This window comes from Nicotiana tabacum, chromosome 23 (assembly GCF_000715075.1).
Source record: "Nicotiana tabacum cultivar K326 chromosome 23, ASM71507v2, whole genome shotgun sequence".
NCBI lineage: Eukaryota > Viridiplantae > Streptophyta > Magnoliopsida > Solanales > Solanaceae > Nicotiana > Nicotiana tabacum.
The window spans coordinates 7,997,142-8,013,225 of NC_134102.1; the positions used below are offsets into that span (position 1 = coordinate 7,997,142).

Genomic DNA, 16,084 nt, shown 5'->3' on the forward strand with positions numbered 1-16,084 from the left:
GAAGGGCATCGCAATTGCGATTGTTCCTTCGCAATTGCGACACCTGCAGCTGAGTAAAAGGGGCTTAGACGGGATTTTTCATTCATTCTTCATATTTTCAAAACCCTAAACCTTAAGAGGCAAGTGATTCCTAACTCTTTTCTTTCAATCTTTTACATCTTATAACAAGATTTCAACCTAGAATATAGAATTTTTATGCTGAAATTAGGATTTTTGGGTAGAACTTAGAAATTTTGAAATTTGAGGATTTAGACCTCAATTTGAGGTCGGATTCCAAAACTAATTACATTTTCGGACTCGTCTCAGAATGGGTGTTCGGATTTCGTAAGTTTTTCCGAGATTTGAGACGTGGGTCCCACTGCCGAATATTTTAATAAATTTCGGATTTTATCCGAAAAATTAGTAAATTCATATGGAATTAATTTCTATGATCCGTATTGAGTATATTGAATTGTTTGTGAATAGATTTAAAGCTTTCAGAGACAAATTTAAAAGGAAAAGTTGTGGTTGATTGGAATTTGCAAAGCGAGGTAAGTGTCATGGTTAACCTTGACTTGAGAGAATAGAACCCTTAAATTATTTGTTATGTGAAATGCATGTGAACGATGTATAGGCGAGGTGACGAGTGTCTATACGTCGTCAAATTAATTGTTTGCGTATTTACTTGAAAAATCATAAATTGTTATAAATCATGAATTAATTGTTATAATAATTATTTCTCTCCTATTCTTTGTCAAATATTAATTCTTGAATTCCTGCATTAATTGTTACATGCTATTTAAATTATGTGCCTTAATTGTTATTTGATATTTAGCATATTAAATATTAAACTGCATATTTTCTCTCTGATTTCCATAATAATTTGCTATTTGCCTTGTTTGTTTCATAATTAAATCATAATTATTGTATGCTTGTTGTCTTATAATTTTATATTAATTATTGTATTTATTGGGGAAATTGCTTCTATAAGAATTGGTAAATAAATATGTTGGAGGATCGGGTTACACGCCGCAACATAATTGATTATAATGAATATGTTGGAGGATCGGGTTGCATGCCGCAAAAGAATTGATTATAATGAATATATCGGAGGATCGGGTTGCACGCCGCAGCAGAATTAATTATAATGAATATATTGGAGGATCGGGTTGCACGTCGCAACAGACTTATTAAAAAGTCCATATTGGAGGATCGGATTGTACGCCGCAACAGACTTATTAAAAAGTCTATATTGGAGGATCGGGTTGCACGCCGCAACACACTCACACACACACACACACACACACACACACACACACACACACACACACACACACACACACACACACACACACACACACACACACACACACACACACACACACACACACACACACACATATATATATATATATATATATATATATATATATATATATATATATATATATATATATATATATATATACGCCGCAACAGACTTGATTAAAAGGAATATATTGTGAGAGCGGATTGTACGCTGCAACAGAATCGAATGTGAATATATTGTGAGAGCGGGTTGCACGTTGCAACAGAACCAAATGTGAATATATTATGAGAGCGGGTTGCACGCTGTAACAAAATTGAATGTGAATATATTGTGAGAGCGGTTTGCACGCTGCAACAGAATTGATGGAAATAATAATTGGTTATGACTACTGAGTTGGATTCAATTATTATAAACAAGTTACCTGATTTATTTATGTTATTGTTGTTATTACTAATATTGCGTACAAGTAATGTAAGTGACCCGCCTTAGCCTCGTCACTACTTCGTCGAGGTTAGGCTCAGCACTTACCAGTACATAGGGTCGGTTGTACTGATACTACACTCTGCACTTCTTGTGCAGATTTTGGAGTTGGTCCCAGCGGCGTACCATAGACTTGCTCAGATTTCATCTACACAGAGGAGACTTGAGGTATAACTGCACGGCGTTCGCAGTTCTGAAGTCCCCGTCTACTTTACTTTAGTTGTGTGTTTGTTTCCAGACAACTTTATTTTATTCAGACCTTTATTTGTATTTATTCTAGAAGCTCGTGCACTTATGACACCAATTCTGGGATGGTATTTAGACACCGTTATTTTTATGGATTAATCACTATATTTCAGACCTTACTTCCGCGTTTATTTCTTTGTTATTAATAAATCTAAAGATTGTTTAAAAATTGGTTAATATCATTCTAACGTTTGGCTTGCCTAGCAAGTGAAATGTTAGGTCCCATCACGGTCCGAAGGTGGGAATTTGGGGTCGTGACAGTTGGTATCACAGCGCTAGAGCTGGTTTTGGAACGTCACAATGAGGTAAGTCTCATGTCTAACTCTGTGAGGGGGAACTTACCCCTAGGTGTTGTATATTAATGTGTGCTACTCATTGTGGGGGGCTACGTACGCGCGAGGTGACGAGAGCCCGTACGTAACTACATTCATGTTATTGTTCGGGTAGACTTAGGTTCACATCATGCTATAGCTGTACTATTTGAGCAACCTCTCGCCTATTAAATTTCTCTGTTTTACATTACTACTTGAGACTAGACTTGCTATTGTAGAGACTATACAAGTTCATGATTAGTCACCGAATAATTTTACTCCTCTTACGGCATGTTTCTGTGGTATATATGTTTCATGGAAAAGTTTTTGTTAAAGAAATTACAACTCACACGTTTATTCGTGAGTGGGGTCAAGGACCCGTCAAAGCTTCTTACTCTTATGGGATCGAGCCGTTCTCCTTGGCAGGAATTTGTATTTTGCTCTTATGGGATCGGGTCATTCGCCTCGACAGGATTTATGTACCATACTCTCATGGGAGCGGGCCATTCATCTCGGCAGTTTAATAGATATATCTATAGTTCGGGCCGTTCTACCCTCGGTGGTGCACAATTTAAATTTTTATGTTGGATCGGGTCGTACGCCTTGGCATTTCCTATATCATATCCTCATGGATTCGTGCGTAATTTTAGGCAAAAAGCCAGTGTATCTGTGAGTTTTCCCGATTTGAGTTATGACAATCAATCTGATGAGATCCACTATATATGTTTATATATGCTCCGGTTAAGGAGGGAATTTCTAATGGAGAGCTTGAGTTCCTCGTAAAGAGGGGGGATTTGTATCACGTGATTTATTACTTGTTTACCTCATTTATTTACTCTGCCTCATATTTACTTATCACTTTACTGTACCTGATGTTATTGGACCACTAGTGAGTGTATATGTCGACCCCTTGTCACTACTCCTCCGGGGTTAGGCTAGATACTTACTGGGTACACATTGATTACGTACTCATGCTACACTTGCTGCACATTTTTTGTGCAGGTACATATGTGACTAGTGACCTTGTGAGAGCAGAGGCGTGTATGTATGCGGGGACCTACGTGAGTTGTATTCCACATTACGACCCGCAACCGGCAGAGTCTTCTTCAGTATATTTATATTTCTCCTGTCCAAATTTATAATCCGGATAGAGGCTATATTTTATTTTACATTCCTGGTTGATGCTCATGCACTTATGACATCGGGTTTTGGAGTGATTATGGATTTTTCAGTATTGAAATTGTTAAAAACATTATTATTTACTCGGTAAAGTTCATCTTTTATTATTTAATTGAAGGAAATTATCATTTCAAAATATTAAATGAGAACTAAATTAAGTATTTAGTGTTGGCTTGCCTGACAGCGGTGTTCGGTGCCATCATGACCTTTAATGAATTTTGGGTCGTGACAACATGTTATCAGAGCACTAGGTTCACTTAGGTCTCACGAGTCATGAGCAAGTCTAGTAGAGTCTTGCGGATCGGTACAGAGACGCATGTACTTATCTTCGAGAGGCTACATGACTGTTATGAACACTTCCCTTCTTGATTCCTCAACGTGCGATTTGATTCCTTTGAGGCTTATGCCTACATCTCCTTCCTATTCAATCTTATGCGACGTGAAGCGCTTGTCATAAATTGGGAATCGAGGAATTGTAATGGTATTACAGATGTGGTGCAGGATGTTTCTCCCTGCGTATTTGATTGGGCTAGAGTCGTCACCTTGCGGAAGGTCGTTCTGTCATTTCAGCTCAGTATTAGTATTATCTAAGGTTTTGAGATTCGGCATTGATTGTTATGACAATTCGTGTATTGCTATCGCACAATGTTTGTGTAATGGTAGGACGCTTACCTATGCGTCGAGACAGTGAATAACTTGAAAGGAGGTTTTACTCAGTGCATGATTCAGAGATTCAGTATTTTATTTCCAGCGGAGAAAAGAAAATCAGAATGAGAATGTTCAAGTTTGGGTTGACGGAGTAACGAAACATGGTATTTCGAGCATGGTGGAGTTTTCATCTGTGATGTGGTGTCGTTGCCCTAGATTGAATGTGTTAGGTTTGCCGATGTTATGGTCTTCTTCAATTTGCCTTCGGGGAAGGGTGTTGTGAAATCGTGCCGGAGATGCAGTTGTTAGAGATAATGGAGTGTAGCGATTTCGAAATCGAACGGGTACTTCTAGTATTGATGGCTCGAGAAAGATGATCTTCTAAGAGGTTTAGAGTTGGTGGCGACTTATGTGATCGAATGTTACAGAAATGGATTCGGGTGTGGAGCAACAATTGGGCAGCGAAGGACGAGGAAGGACATGTGGGAGGTGTCTTGCAGTGGTTGAATTGTTAGGAGGTCAAGTGTGAAAAGTAGAAGTCGAGGAGTTGCCTAAGGGAGAGGGTTTGACCAAAGTGGGAGAGTGGCAGAGTGGCATATGGGTTCTGTGGTAGGATAGCCACACGCCTTGAGGGAAGCTTAGAGCAATTTGGGAACCGTGATGGACAGTGACTAGGACCATGGATTTTATTTGGATGCAACATGACTTCGAGTTTGGAATGCGTTGTTAGACTTTTAGTTGATGTCAATGGGGGAAGGAGGAACCTTGGCGGGTCCCAGGGTTATGTAATTGTAGCTTCAAGCTAAGTGGGAGAGCCCTAACGTCTATGATTGGATTGCGTAGTTGTCAACTTGTGAGGTTTCTGGTTATCGGTGTATTGATGGGTTATTACGACTAAGGAAAGAAAACATCAGTGGTAACTTGAGTAAAGGATTTGAGGAATATATGCTATTTTTGGCCTTATCGGTTCATGTTCAATTTTGGGTAGACTTAGAGTCTATGCTTCGTATGGATGTGATGTATAAGCAAATGAATTCAACCGGTTGCTTATTTGAGAGGGTGTTCATGTGCTAGCAGAGCCTTAGAGTTTGATTATATTCGGGGACAAGTCAGAGTGGGTGACTCTCAACAATGGTTCTAGTAGGTTCAAAAATTCAAAGTGCGGTGCCTAAGGATTTCGAGTCCGTGGTATGGTTAAGTATCGAGTTTTGGCAGCGGATTATGGAAAAGGAATCATAGAGAAATTATCAGAATGGTGTACTAGTTGAAGATGTGAATATGCGCACAAAGAGGGTATGAGATGATTCGTGGGTTTTGAGACAACGTGGTCTCATGGAATAAGGTCACTCAGTGTGAGTGCGGATTTGGGTTCATGATGTTTTGAATGGAGCTATTATTATTCCTAAGGCAAGTCCATAGTAAATTAGATGAAGTCGGATCGGTTAGCAATGGTTGAATTGGCATAATGGTGGCAATGATCGGTTCCTTCAGCTTGTTAAGTTCTTCATGTGGTTTGTGGCGATGCGTGCGAAGCTTGACGGCCGCTGTAACTGATTTTATTTGGAGGCATTCGAGTATTATGGCATGTTATGTGTATATAGATCCCAGAAGAGTTATGGTAGTTTAGACCACTACTTGAGAATTTGTATTTTCTACAGTTATAGGAATTCAGTCACGTGTTGCAATGGTTCTTCTGAGATGAGTTAAGTAAAAGGTTTATATAAGATAAAGTGTTTATTCTAATTAGTGGTTCAGGAGTTATGGTAAAATTCTTGTACTATCGCGTATTGGCATGTTAGGCACAGTGAGCGCCATGGGAATTGGAAGTTGAGGATCAAGGTTGCTGTTGGCGAGAATATCACGAGCTCGGATGAGCAAGAAAGGATTCAGATAGTTAGAGTAAGTTGGTATTGTCTTGGGCGTCAACTGAGATCGGTGTCATGTATAATAGGCTTTGTGTACTGATTTGCGGCTTCTTGATTTGCTTTACAGCATTTGTGTGGCCGGTGGAATGGATGTGCAGGCTGGTTACCTGGTGCAGAAGGTCGTGGGAGCGTATCGCACGGGAAGATTGTATAAGTGTGACATGTAGTCACTTGATTGATTAAAGATTTGAAACCAAGTATGGAGATTTGGTACTATCGCTAATGTGAGAGTTTAGGCCCGAAAGGCGCTCTATTCAGTTGGTTGTGAATTTTGGCGGATGTTCTTGTGTGTTATGGGAAAAAGGTTGTTGTGGATCCTTGAAAGGTTATTAGCCCTGTGCGGTACGATCAGAATCGACTTGAGGTCTGTGGATGGATCTAAATGTGAATGCGGGCTCTATATCAGGCCGGATGTGTTCATTTCAGCATAACGCTGTTTTCGGAGGGGTCTTCGGGCTTTGGATGTTATTTCTGTTGTTGGCCCTTCCGTGTAGTCTATATTGTGCCATGTGGGTTGCGAGGCGGTATGATTATTCACACCCGTATTGAGATCCCGTATAGATTGTGGTGTTATATGAGCAGGATGGCTCTCGAGATGCAGGTCATTTATTGCACCTTAGTTGTGCTTGAGTTTTATAGTGTATGACATTACTCGTCTCCCCAAGATTTGTATTATGCACTTGGCGTGCTTATGGTTGATATTCGGGCATTTCGTGAGTATAAGCGTTACGGCTCGATGTGTGTTTTCTTTCGATTATTATGTGTGGATCGGGTGGTACGCCGCCACGGGTATATGGTTGGATCGGGTGGCACGCCTCCACAGATATGTTATTTGGATCGGGTGGCACACTGCCACGGGTATCATGGTTGGATCGAGTTGCACGCCGCAACGGTATCATGTGTGGATCGGGTTGTACGTCGCAAAAATGTGATATTGAGTACAGTTTCCCATATCTATTATTGTGTGATTTGCTTCTCATTTTCTGACGAAGGTTCATGATATCTTTTCGGTTGTTTAAATTAGCTACGTGGGTTGAGTAGTTCTTTCTAGAGTTCATTTTTCCTCATGTATCACATTCGAGTTTGTAGCTTGTTGGCACATTGTGGCATCATACGAGATTTTTGGTAGTGTCTGAGGTGGCTTATTGCCTAAGCAGCTTGTACTGGGTGAGACGAGATTATTGGACATGGGATCAGTATGATTAGATTTATATGAAGCATATTAAAGAGTAAATATTGTTATTCAGTCTAGAATGAGGTAATGGTTCTTGTCGGGAGGAGAGACTCCATAAATTGTGATTCGGCAGGTGGTTATGAGTTCTACATATCTTCTCTGTCGTGGTAGTATTGCGAGAGTTAAAGCAAGGCTTAATTGGTCATGAGGTACACCACGGGCTTTGGATCAGTGGAAATTTTAGTTGTTGTACCTCGGAAAGATTGCCTTAGGCAAATGAGTTACGCGGTGCATGGTAAGAATTCAGTAAGAGTATACAATCATGTGTTGGTATATCATGTAGTGATGGATACAGTGTTCGTATGTTAGAAACAGACCTGGTAGAGAATTTTAGATGTTGGAATTTGGCTCTAAGGCTTATTTGACTAGATAAAAGGGAGGATTTTCAGGTTTGCTCGAGAAAATGCGCTCAACTGGATTGTGGTAGCACGGGTAGGTGCACGAGGAGTTAAACAATGATTTCGGACAACTCCAGAGCAATTCTTAGCACGTTCGCGGACGAACGTATATTTAAGTGGGAGAGAATGTAATGACCCGACCGGTCGTTTTGAGCTCTAGCGTGTCGTTCGGAAGTTTGAGATCATGAGTAGCTTCACTTCCGGTATTATGACTTGTACATGTGGTCGGAATTGAATTTTGGGAAGTTCGGAGTTGATTTGGAAAGAAAATTCTAATTTCGGAAGCCTTAAATTAGAGGATTCGACTTTGGAGTAAACGACCTCAGAATTGAGATTTGACGGTTCCAACATGTTCGTATGATGATTTTGGACTTGGGCGTATGTCCGGATCGGGTTTTGGATGACCCGGGAGCATTTCAGCGCCTATTGTGGAAGTTGGTATTTTGGAAGAAATTCATAAATTTGGGTTGAAGTGAATTTCAATATTATCGATATCCGTTTGGAATTCCGAGGCTAGGAATAGCTCCGTAGGGTAATTCTGGTATTCGGAGCGCGTCTGGATGTGGATTTGGAGGTCCGTAGGTCATTTTGGGGTCATTTGGCGAAAGTTAGAAATTTGAAGGTTTTTTAGACGTTTGACCGGGAGTTGACTTTTTGATATCGGGGTCGGATTTTGATTCCGAAAGTTGGAGTAGGTCCGTAATGTCGATTGTGACTCGTGTGCAAAATTTAAGGTCAATCGGACGTGATTTGATAGTTTCGGCATCGAATATAGAAGTTTGAAGTTCTAAAGTTCATTAAGTTTGAATTGGAGGGTGATTCGTATTTTTAGCGTTGTTTGATGTGACCTAAACGCTCGACTACGTTCACATGATGTTTTAGGACTTATTGGAATGTTTGGTTAGGGTCCCGGGGGCCTCGGGTGAGTTTCGGATGCTTAACGGATCGATTTTTGGACTAAGAAAAATGCTAAGGAAGTTGGTATATGGTGTAACCGCACCTGTGAGATTTTGGCCGCAGGTGCGGAGCCGCAGAAGCGGCCAAGAGGGTCGCATAAGCGGTTCTGGCTGGGGAAGGCTGGGACCGCAGATGCGGTCAAGTTTCACAGAAGCTGGACCACACCTGCGCACAAAGAGTCGCAGAAGTGCTGACGGGCCGTAGATGCGGGAAATATTGGGTTGAGCTTGAACCGCACCTGCGATGGAATTTCTACAGGTGTGGAGCCGCAAAAGCGGCTATTGGACCGCAGGTGCGAAGATTGTGGCTGGGTAGTGTTTTCTTTAAAAGGAGAGTTGGGTTCAATTTCACTTCATTTTGTCTATGGGAGCCGATATTGGAGCAAGTTTCGAGTGCCATCTTCATCCTCTATTATGGGTTAAGTGACTTCTTCTCATTTTGGGTTAAATACATGGTTTATATATAGATTTAAACATGGAAATTAGTAGAAATTCGGGATTTTAAAGAAAAACCTAGATATTAGTATTCTTGGATTTTGATCACGAATTTAGGCATGAAATTTAGAATAAATTATATATTTGAGTTCGTAGTGCTATGGGTAGTGTTTGTCTTTGAAAAATTTCGGAATCCGGGCACGTGGGCCCGAGAGTTGTTATATCGATTTTTCGAGCGGAGTTGGAAATTATTATAAATTGATTAATTATGAGTATTAGAGTATATTTTGATTGGGCTGCATCTTATTTGACTAGTTTTGGATCGGCGGTCACCGGTTTGAGGTGTTAGAGCAGTGTTGGAGCCGATTTTAAAACGTCGGAGTGAGTTAAGTCTCCTGTCTAACTCTGTGAGGGAAAAATTACCCCTATGTGTTGTATATTGATGTGTGCTACTTATTGTGGAGGGCTACGTACGCGCGAGGTGACGAGAGCCCGTACGTAGCTACATTCATGTTATTGTTCGGGTAGACTTAGGTTCACATCATGCTATAGATATACTATTTGATCAGTCTCTCGCCTATTAAATTCTTCTATTTTATATTACTACATGAGACTAGACTTGCTATTGTAGAGACTACACGAGTTCATGATTAGTCACCAAATAATTTTACTCCTCTTACGGCATGTTTTCGTGGTATATATGTTTCATGGTAAGGTTTTTGTTAAAAAAATTAAAACTCACACGTTTATTCGTGAGTGGGGTCAAGGACCCGTCAAAGCTTCTTACTCTTATGGGATCGGGCCGTTCGTCTCGGCAGGAATTTGTATTTCACTCTTATGGGATTGAGTCATTCGCCTCGGCAGGATTTATGTACCACACTCTCATGGGAGCGGACTGTTCGCCTCGGTAGTTTAATAGATGTATCTATAGTTCGGGCCGTTCGACCCTCGGCAGTTCAAAGTTTAAATTTTTATGTTGGATCGGTCTTTACGCTTCGACATTTCCTATATCATATCCTCATGGATTCGTGAGTAAGATTTGGCAAAAAGCCAGTGTATCTGTGAGTTTTCCCGATTTGAGTTATGACGGTCTATCTGATGAGATCCACTATATTTTTCCTGATTTGAGTAATGATAATCTATCTGATGAGATCCACTATATCTATATATATGCTCCGGTTAAGGAGGAAATTTCTAATGGAGAGCTTGAGTTCCTCGTAAAGAAGGAGGTTTACCTCATTTATTTACTCTGCCTCATATTTACTTATCTCTTTACTGTACCTGATGTTATTGGACCACTAGTGAGTGTCTATGTCGACCCCTCGTCACTACTCCTCCGGGGTTAGGCTAGATACTTACTGGGTACACGTTGATTACGTACCCATGCTACACTTGTTGCACATTTTTTGTGCAGGTACATATGTGACTAGTGGCCTTGTGAGAGTATAGGCATGTATGCATGCGGGGACCTACGTGAGCTGCATTCCACATTACGACCCGCAGCCGGCAGAGTCTCCTTCAGTGTATTTATATTTCTCCTGTCCAAATTTGTATTCCGGACAGAGGCTGTATTTTATTTTACATTCCTAGTTGATACTCATGCACTTGTGACACCGGATTTTGGGAGTGATTATGGATTTTTCAGTATTGAAATTGTTAAAAATATTATTATTTACTTGGTAAAGTTCATCTTTTATTATTTAATTGAAGAAAATTATGATTTCAAAATATTAAATGAGAACTAAATTAAGTATTTAGTGTTGGCTTGCATGATAACGGTGTCCGACGTCATTACGGCCTTTAATGAATTTTGGATCGTGACATATTGTTTCCTACATAGACAACATCATTGGGGGAAGAGAGCTTTGGGTTTGCTATGGCACCCTTGTTTAACAGCATTTTGATTAGTAGGTTATCAAAAGCAGAGAAATAAAGCAAACAGTAGAGATCGGTTTAACTAAACCATAGTGTACTTTTTGGTTTTCCACAGTATTTAACATAAATAAATTGTTGACTAACCGTGATTTAAACTTTATGTGTTCAAGTTCAAAATTCTATCACAACCTATTGAAGATGAGGTTACGCAGCGTTCAGAAAAGCTTCTAGAGATTGGCGCTTGGGTATGACAATTGAGGTTGCTCCTGCTATAGGCTGGAAATCGGCAAAAAATGCTGAAGAAAGCTGTTGACCTGAAGAGTAAAGTAAATCCATAACTGACCCGGCCCGACTCACGTCGTTCCAACTACCTAGGTCCAAGTATTCTGACCCCAGAGAGAGAGTGTGTGTACCAGTTTGAGGTCAAGAATCCGTTTATTCAACATCTCTATTGGCAAGCAAAGACCAGTCGAAAGTGAGCTTCCCATAGTCTCTCCCTTCCTAGAAATAGAACTCTAACTATTCCTGTCTCCTTACTCTGAGAAATATATTAATTGTACTACTCCCTCCATTTCAAATTAGATAAGGTATTTTTCTTTTTAGTCTCGTTCAAAAATAAATGACACATTTTTAAATTTGGAAATAACTCAATTTTAAACTCTTTATTTTATCCATTTTACCCTAAATCAGAAGTTTTTACAACCACACAAATGTCACGGCCTCACAAAACTTTTACCCCTTAAACTTTTAAGCCTACAAGTTTCAAAAGTCTTTTTTTTTTAAAACTCCGTGTCGAGACAAACTACCTCATCTAAATTGAAACAGATGGAGTAATTATTTACTGGATTTTTTACACATACAAATTCTTGGCTAAAACTAAGTTTACCTCTCTCTCTCTCTCTCTCTTTCTCTCTCTCTCTCTATATATATATATATAGTGTAAAAGTTCTTTTTATAGGCTTAGTATATAAAAGTTAAACTCATATATATTCATAATAATATCGATATCAGCAACATGCATAACAGATCTCATAATAAGCTTGTCCGTAATACAAAGTATGCTTCCAGTGTCAAATTAAAATTACAACAGCTAGCAAACTTGAACATCGATCATACATGCTCCTTAGTAAGCTTCATCTTCTCCCTATCCAAGAAAATAGACTGTTAATTATATTTATTAAAATGGTCAATGAGGATTATTATAGTCAACCCTAACTTGAAGGCATTATTATTGTTGTTGTTGTTTACAATAAAGGCTTTAATATTTTGCTAATTAAACATAAATTATGAAAAAACTCACTGTAATTTGCTTGATCAAATTAACTCACCGTCTTTGGAGTAATGAAGTGTACAGATTTCTTTTTGGCCTTGACCTCAGGAGACTTATGCTGATGTGATTCTCCATATTTCTTGATTAGCTTTTCCCTAACGTAGGTTTCATATATAAAAGTAGCTCCTCTAAACTGGGGCAAAACTAGCCATGCCACAACTATCAACTTCACATCGTACCATATTGGTATCCTAAATCAAAATTCAGAAAAACAAAATTAAAGTAAATAAATAATAACTTATGATATTTTGACCGTTTAAAACTAAAATGAGTGAATAAACTCATCTATTCTACTCCCTCTGGGAATGCTAAGTAATAACTTACCAGTCAAGAATGGGTTGAAGCAGCATCTCCACAAGTGTAAGAAAAGAATAGAGAATCCAATAAGCAAGCCATTGTTCATCATCCAACTTGGAAGTGCTCTCTATAGCTATTATTGATGCATATCTACACAATATATATTCAAAAGGAATCCAACAATATCAACTGAAAAATATCAACTTAATAAGGAAAGAAGAGCACTTTTTTATATAATAATATTACGTACAGAGGATAGAGCAACATCGTCACTGGCCTGCAATTTTAGTGCAAAATATACAACTGTCACTTTTGAAGAATTATTGAACAAGAACTATAGATTAAAACTCCATAAGAAAAAGATAAAGGAATTTTCTTAAAAAAAGTTATATTACCCGGCAATAGTATGAAGATGAGTGATCAAAGTCCAAAAATGACCCATTATTTCCTTCAAAGAAGAAGAAGAAGAACAAATGTCTTTTGAGTGAGAGGAAGAATTGTGGAGCACAGACTTTATTGAACAAAAGAAAACACTTGTCGGGTCTAAGATGTACATTAATCCGTATCAGATACTTACTTTGACGTAGTGTCCTAGGTTTAGCACATGACAGATCAATTGAACTTTGAACATGAATTCAAGTACAAGATCCAAAGTAATTAAATAGTAACACATCATTAGATGGAGTTTTAACAACAATAACAACTCAGTTGAGTAATACTAATTAAAACGAAAAGAATAAACTGAGACTGCGAACGAGTAACAGTTCAAGCAGAGAAATTGATTGTGTGGAAAATTGCTTGACATATTTTGCTAATTTTTCTAAAAAATTTGTTGATCAATAGTTGTTCTTAAAAATTACAATTATCTAAACAATTAATATTTTACATAACCTTTTTGAAAGAATATCTCTTTGAACCTTGTTCAAAAAATTCCCAAAAGGACACTTTGGCAGAGCGAATGTTGCATCTAGCATGTCCACCATTCGCTCAAATTATAAGTGGCCACAAGAAAAGCAAGAGACGAGTCACAAAGGTGGTCACTAACCACCCTTCGTCAAAAAATTACAATGTGTATATAAATAAAATATTAAGTTTTAGAGATATATAACACATATTAAACATTCTTTGTCGAGAATTTTTCACTTTTTTCAAGTTTGAATACCCTTGAAAAAATTCTTAACTTTGCCACTGAGCATGACATGTGTACATAGTCATTACACATGCGTAGTGGTGGCAAAACGGTTAAAAGAAAACAGTTAACCGCCTATATTATCCATTAAAAATGGGTTGAATAATAAACTTTTTAAAAACGGATCAAATGTGGATAAGAACCATATTATCCATTTAGAAAATGGATAACCAATGAATAACTATTGGGTTTAACTTTTACATTTGTAAAACCTCAAATTGAGAGTTTATCAAGTTTGCGAGAATAAGAATTCTCCCAAAAGTGATCATATTCAAGAAGTCATGGTTAATCTGTTTTTTATCCTTATTAAATATGGGTCGGATCAGATAATTTATCTATTTTTTTATTTCCCGTTTTCGATCCTCCCATATCCGACCTGACCCAACCGGCCTGTTTGTCACCCCTGCACGTACGGAATATTGCTTATTCAGATAGCCTTATTTTATAATGCTGCTAACCATTTAATTTCTTATGAGTACTATATCATCAACAAACAACGCTAAGAAAATAATCCTACCAATTACTTTTGGGATAATACATATGTACCCCTCCAACTTGTTCTGTTTTCTCTACTATACACTTTAACTTTACGAAGGTGCTATTATTTCCATAAACTAATTTGAAGTGGTATTAATACCACCCTAAAAGCCCAACACCAGATCTAAAGTCGGGTTGTGTATCTCACGCACAATATTTATTTTTCCACGTCATTTTTCTTTCTTTTTAATACTAAAAAGGATTTGTTTTTGCTTTCTTTTTTACTTTTTAAATATTCTTCCATTGTCACTTTAATTAAATGGAAAAACAATCTCGACGCAGATCGGAAGCTCCGACACTCAGCCGACAGCCTAAGACATCCTCCATTTCATGACCTAACATTAGTTTTGTCTTTTCAAATGAGAAGGTTTTTATGAGGATGACTGGAGAAGGTAATGATTATGCAATGAAAGCCAAAACCAGGCATGTATTACAAATTATCATTAAAATTGATCTGTGCGTGAAAAAAACCGATCACTGAGGAATTGTTAAAGAAAAACGCAATTAAAGAAATAACTTTTCTTGTGAGGAATGGTGAAAAAGATAAAAAATGATGGTGGGATGTAAATCAAGACTTGGGCTAGCTAATTAGGCATAGCTCGGGTTTGTTGAAATGTATATGAAATTTTCATAACAAAAACAGAGGAAGAAGATCTGTGGTAATTGGTATAGTTGGTTCACCGAGGTGTAGATATGCAGAAAATTGGTGACGAAGTTTAGTGGCCGAACAAATTTACAGTGAGTGAATTCGGTCGCCGTTCATATTTTCCGTGGTAAAATCAGTGTGTTGGAGAAGAGGAAAAAGATGGGAAAAAAAAAAAAAAAAGAAAAAAAAAGGGGGGAAAAATAACACCTAAAAGAAATGAAAAATACATTGATTGGGATTTAAATTTTCTTCTCACGCACTGGCAGGGTGTGTGACCACTTTTCATGCCACATAAGCACAAAAGGTGGTATTAACATATCTTTAGATTATTTCAATGGTAATAGGACCTTCCCAAAGTTACAGCGTTTAGTTGAAAAAACAAAGACCAGTTAGAGGAGGTATTTATGTATTATCCCATTACTTTTCACATACACAATTCTTTTTCATACATCTAATATATACTATATAAAATAATTATTTAAATTATCCTCGCCATTACAAAGGGCCAAAAAATATCTGAAAATCACACAAAAGATCTAAAACAATAATTAATTTTTATTTAAACTGTAAGTGGTCACAAGAGATCATTTCATGAAAGATATCTTATATTTGTCCTTATTAAGTAATAGGAACTATTGAAGAACCAATCTCTGATCGGATTGATTATCGATCATCAAAATTTGCCACGTGTCCAGACTTAACCCATCCCAAACTAAATTACAAGAATGCCCTTTTTTGGTTAACTAGACTATTATATATATATATATATATATATATATATATATTACCAACTAAAATAAAACAGTAGCATTGTTTTCAGGGGGTATGAGTCTCCCCTGGGCTGTGATCAAGAATATTAATATTACAATCCAAATTTATTTTAGGAAAAACAGTTCTTGAGATGCATGCCCAAAAAGTTTGGTTTGCAAACATCGGAGGAACTGCCACATATCTTGTACTATCAAAAAAATCTTGGGTTGCACCCTCATTTTCCAGAACCCAGTTGTTGTTGGAGTTTCTGAAACTACTCCCGCACCTCCCTTCCCAAGATTTCCAACAGTTGCTCCATCAGTGTTGAGTAGGGGTGGGCATTTGGTACTTCGGTACGGT

At 38.1% G+C, this 16,084-nt stretch overlaps 1 protein-coding gene across 1 annotated transcript; it reads right to left on the reverse strand.

Moving 5' to 3' along the window:
• Window positions 1-11,981: 11,981 nt before the first annotated feature.
• Window positions 11,982-13,091, reverse strand: LOC107788499 (HVA22-like protein e). The gene is made up of 5 exons (XM_016610174.2): window positions 12,998-13,091; window positions 12,853-12,879; window positions 12,630-12,752; window positions 12,304-12,496; window positions 11,982-12,119 (listed from the first exon to the last, which is right to left on the reverse strand). The coding sequence occupies exons 1-5, from the start codon at window positions 13,042-13,044 to the stop codon at window positions 12,099-12,101; spliced, it is 411 nt and encodes a 136-aa protein (XP_016465660.1). The 5' UTR covers window positions 13,045-13,091; the 3' UTR covers window positions 11,982-12,098.
• Window positions 13,092-16,084: the final 2,993 nt, after the last annotated feature.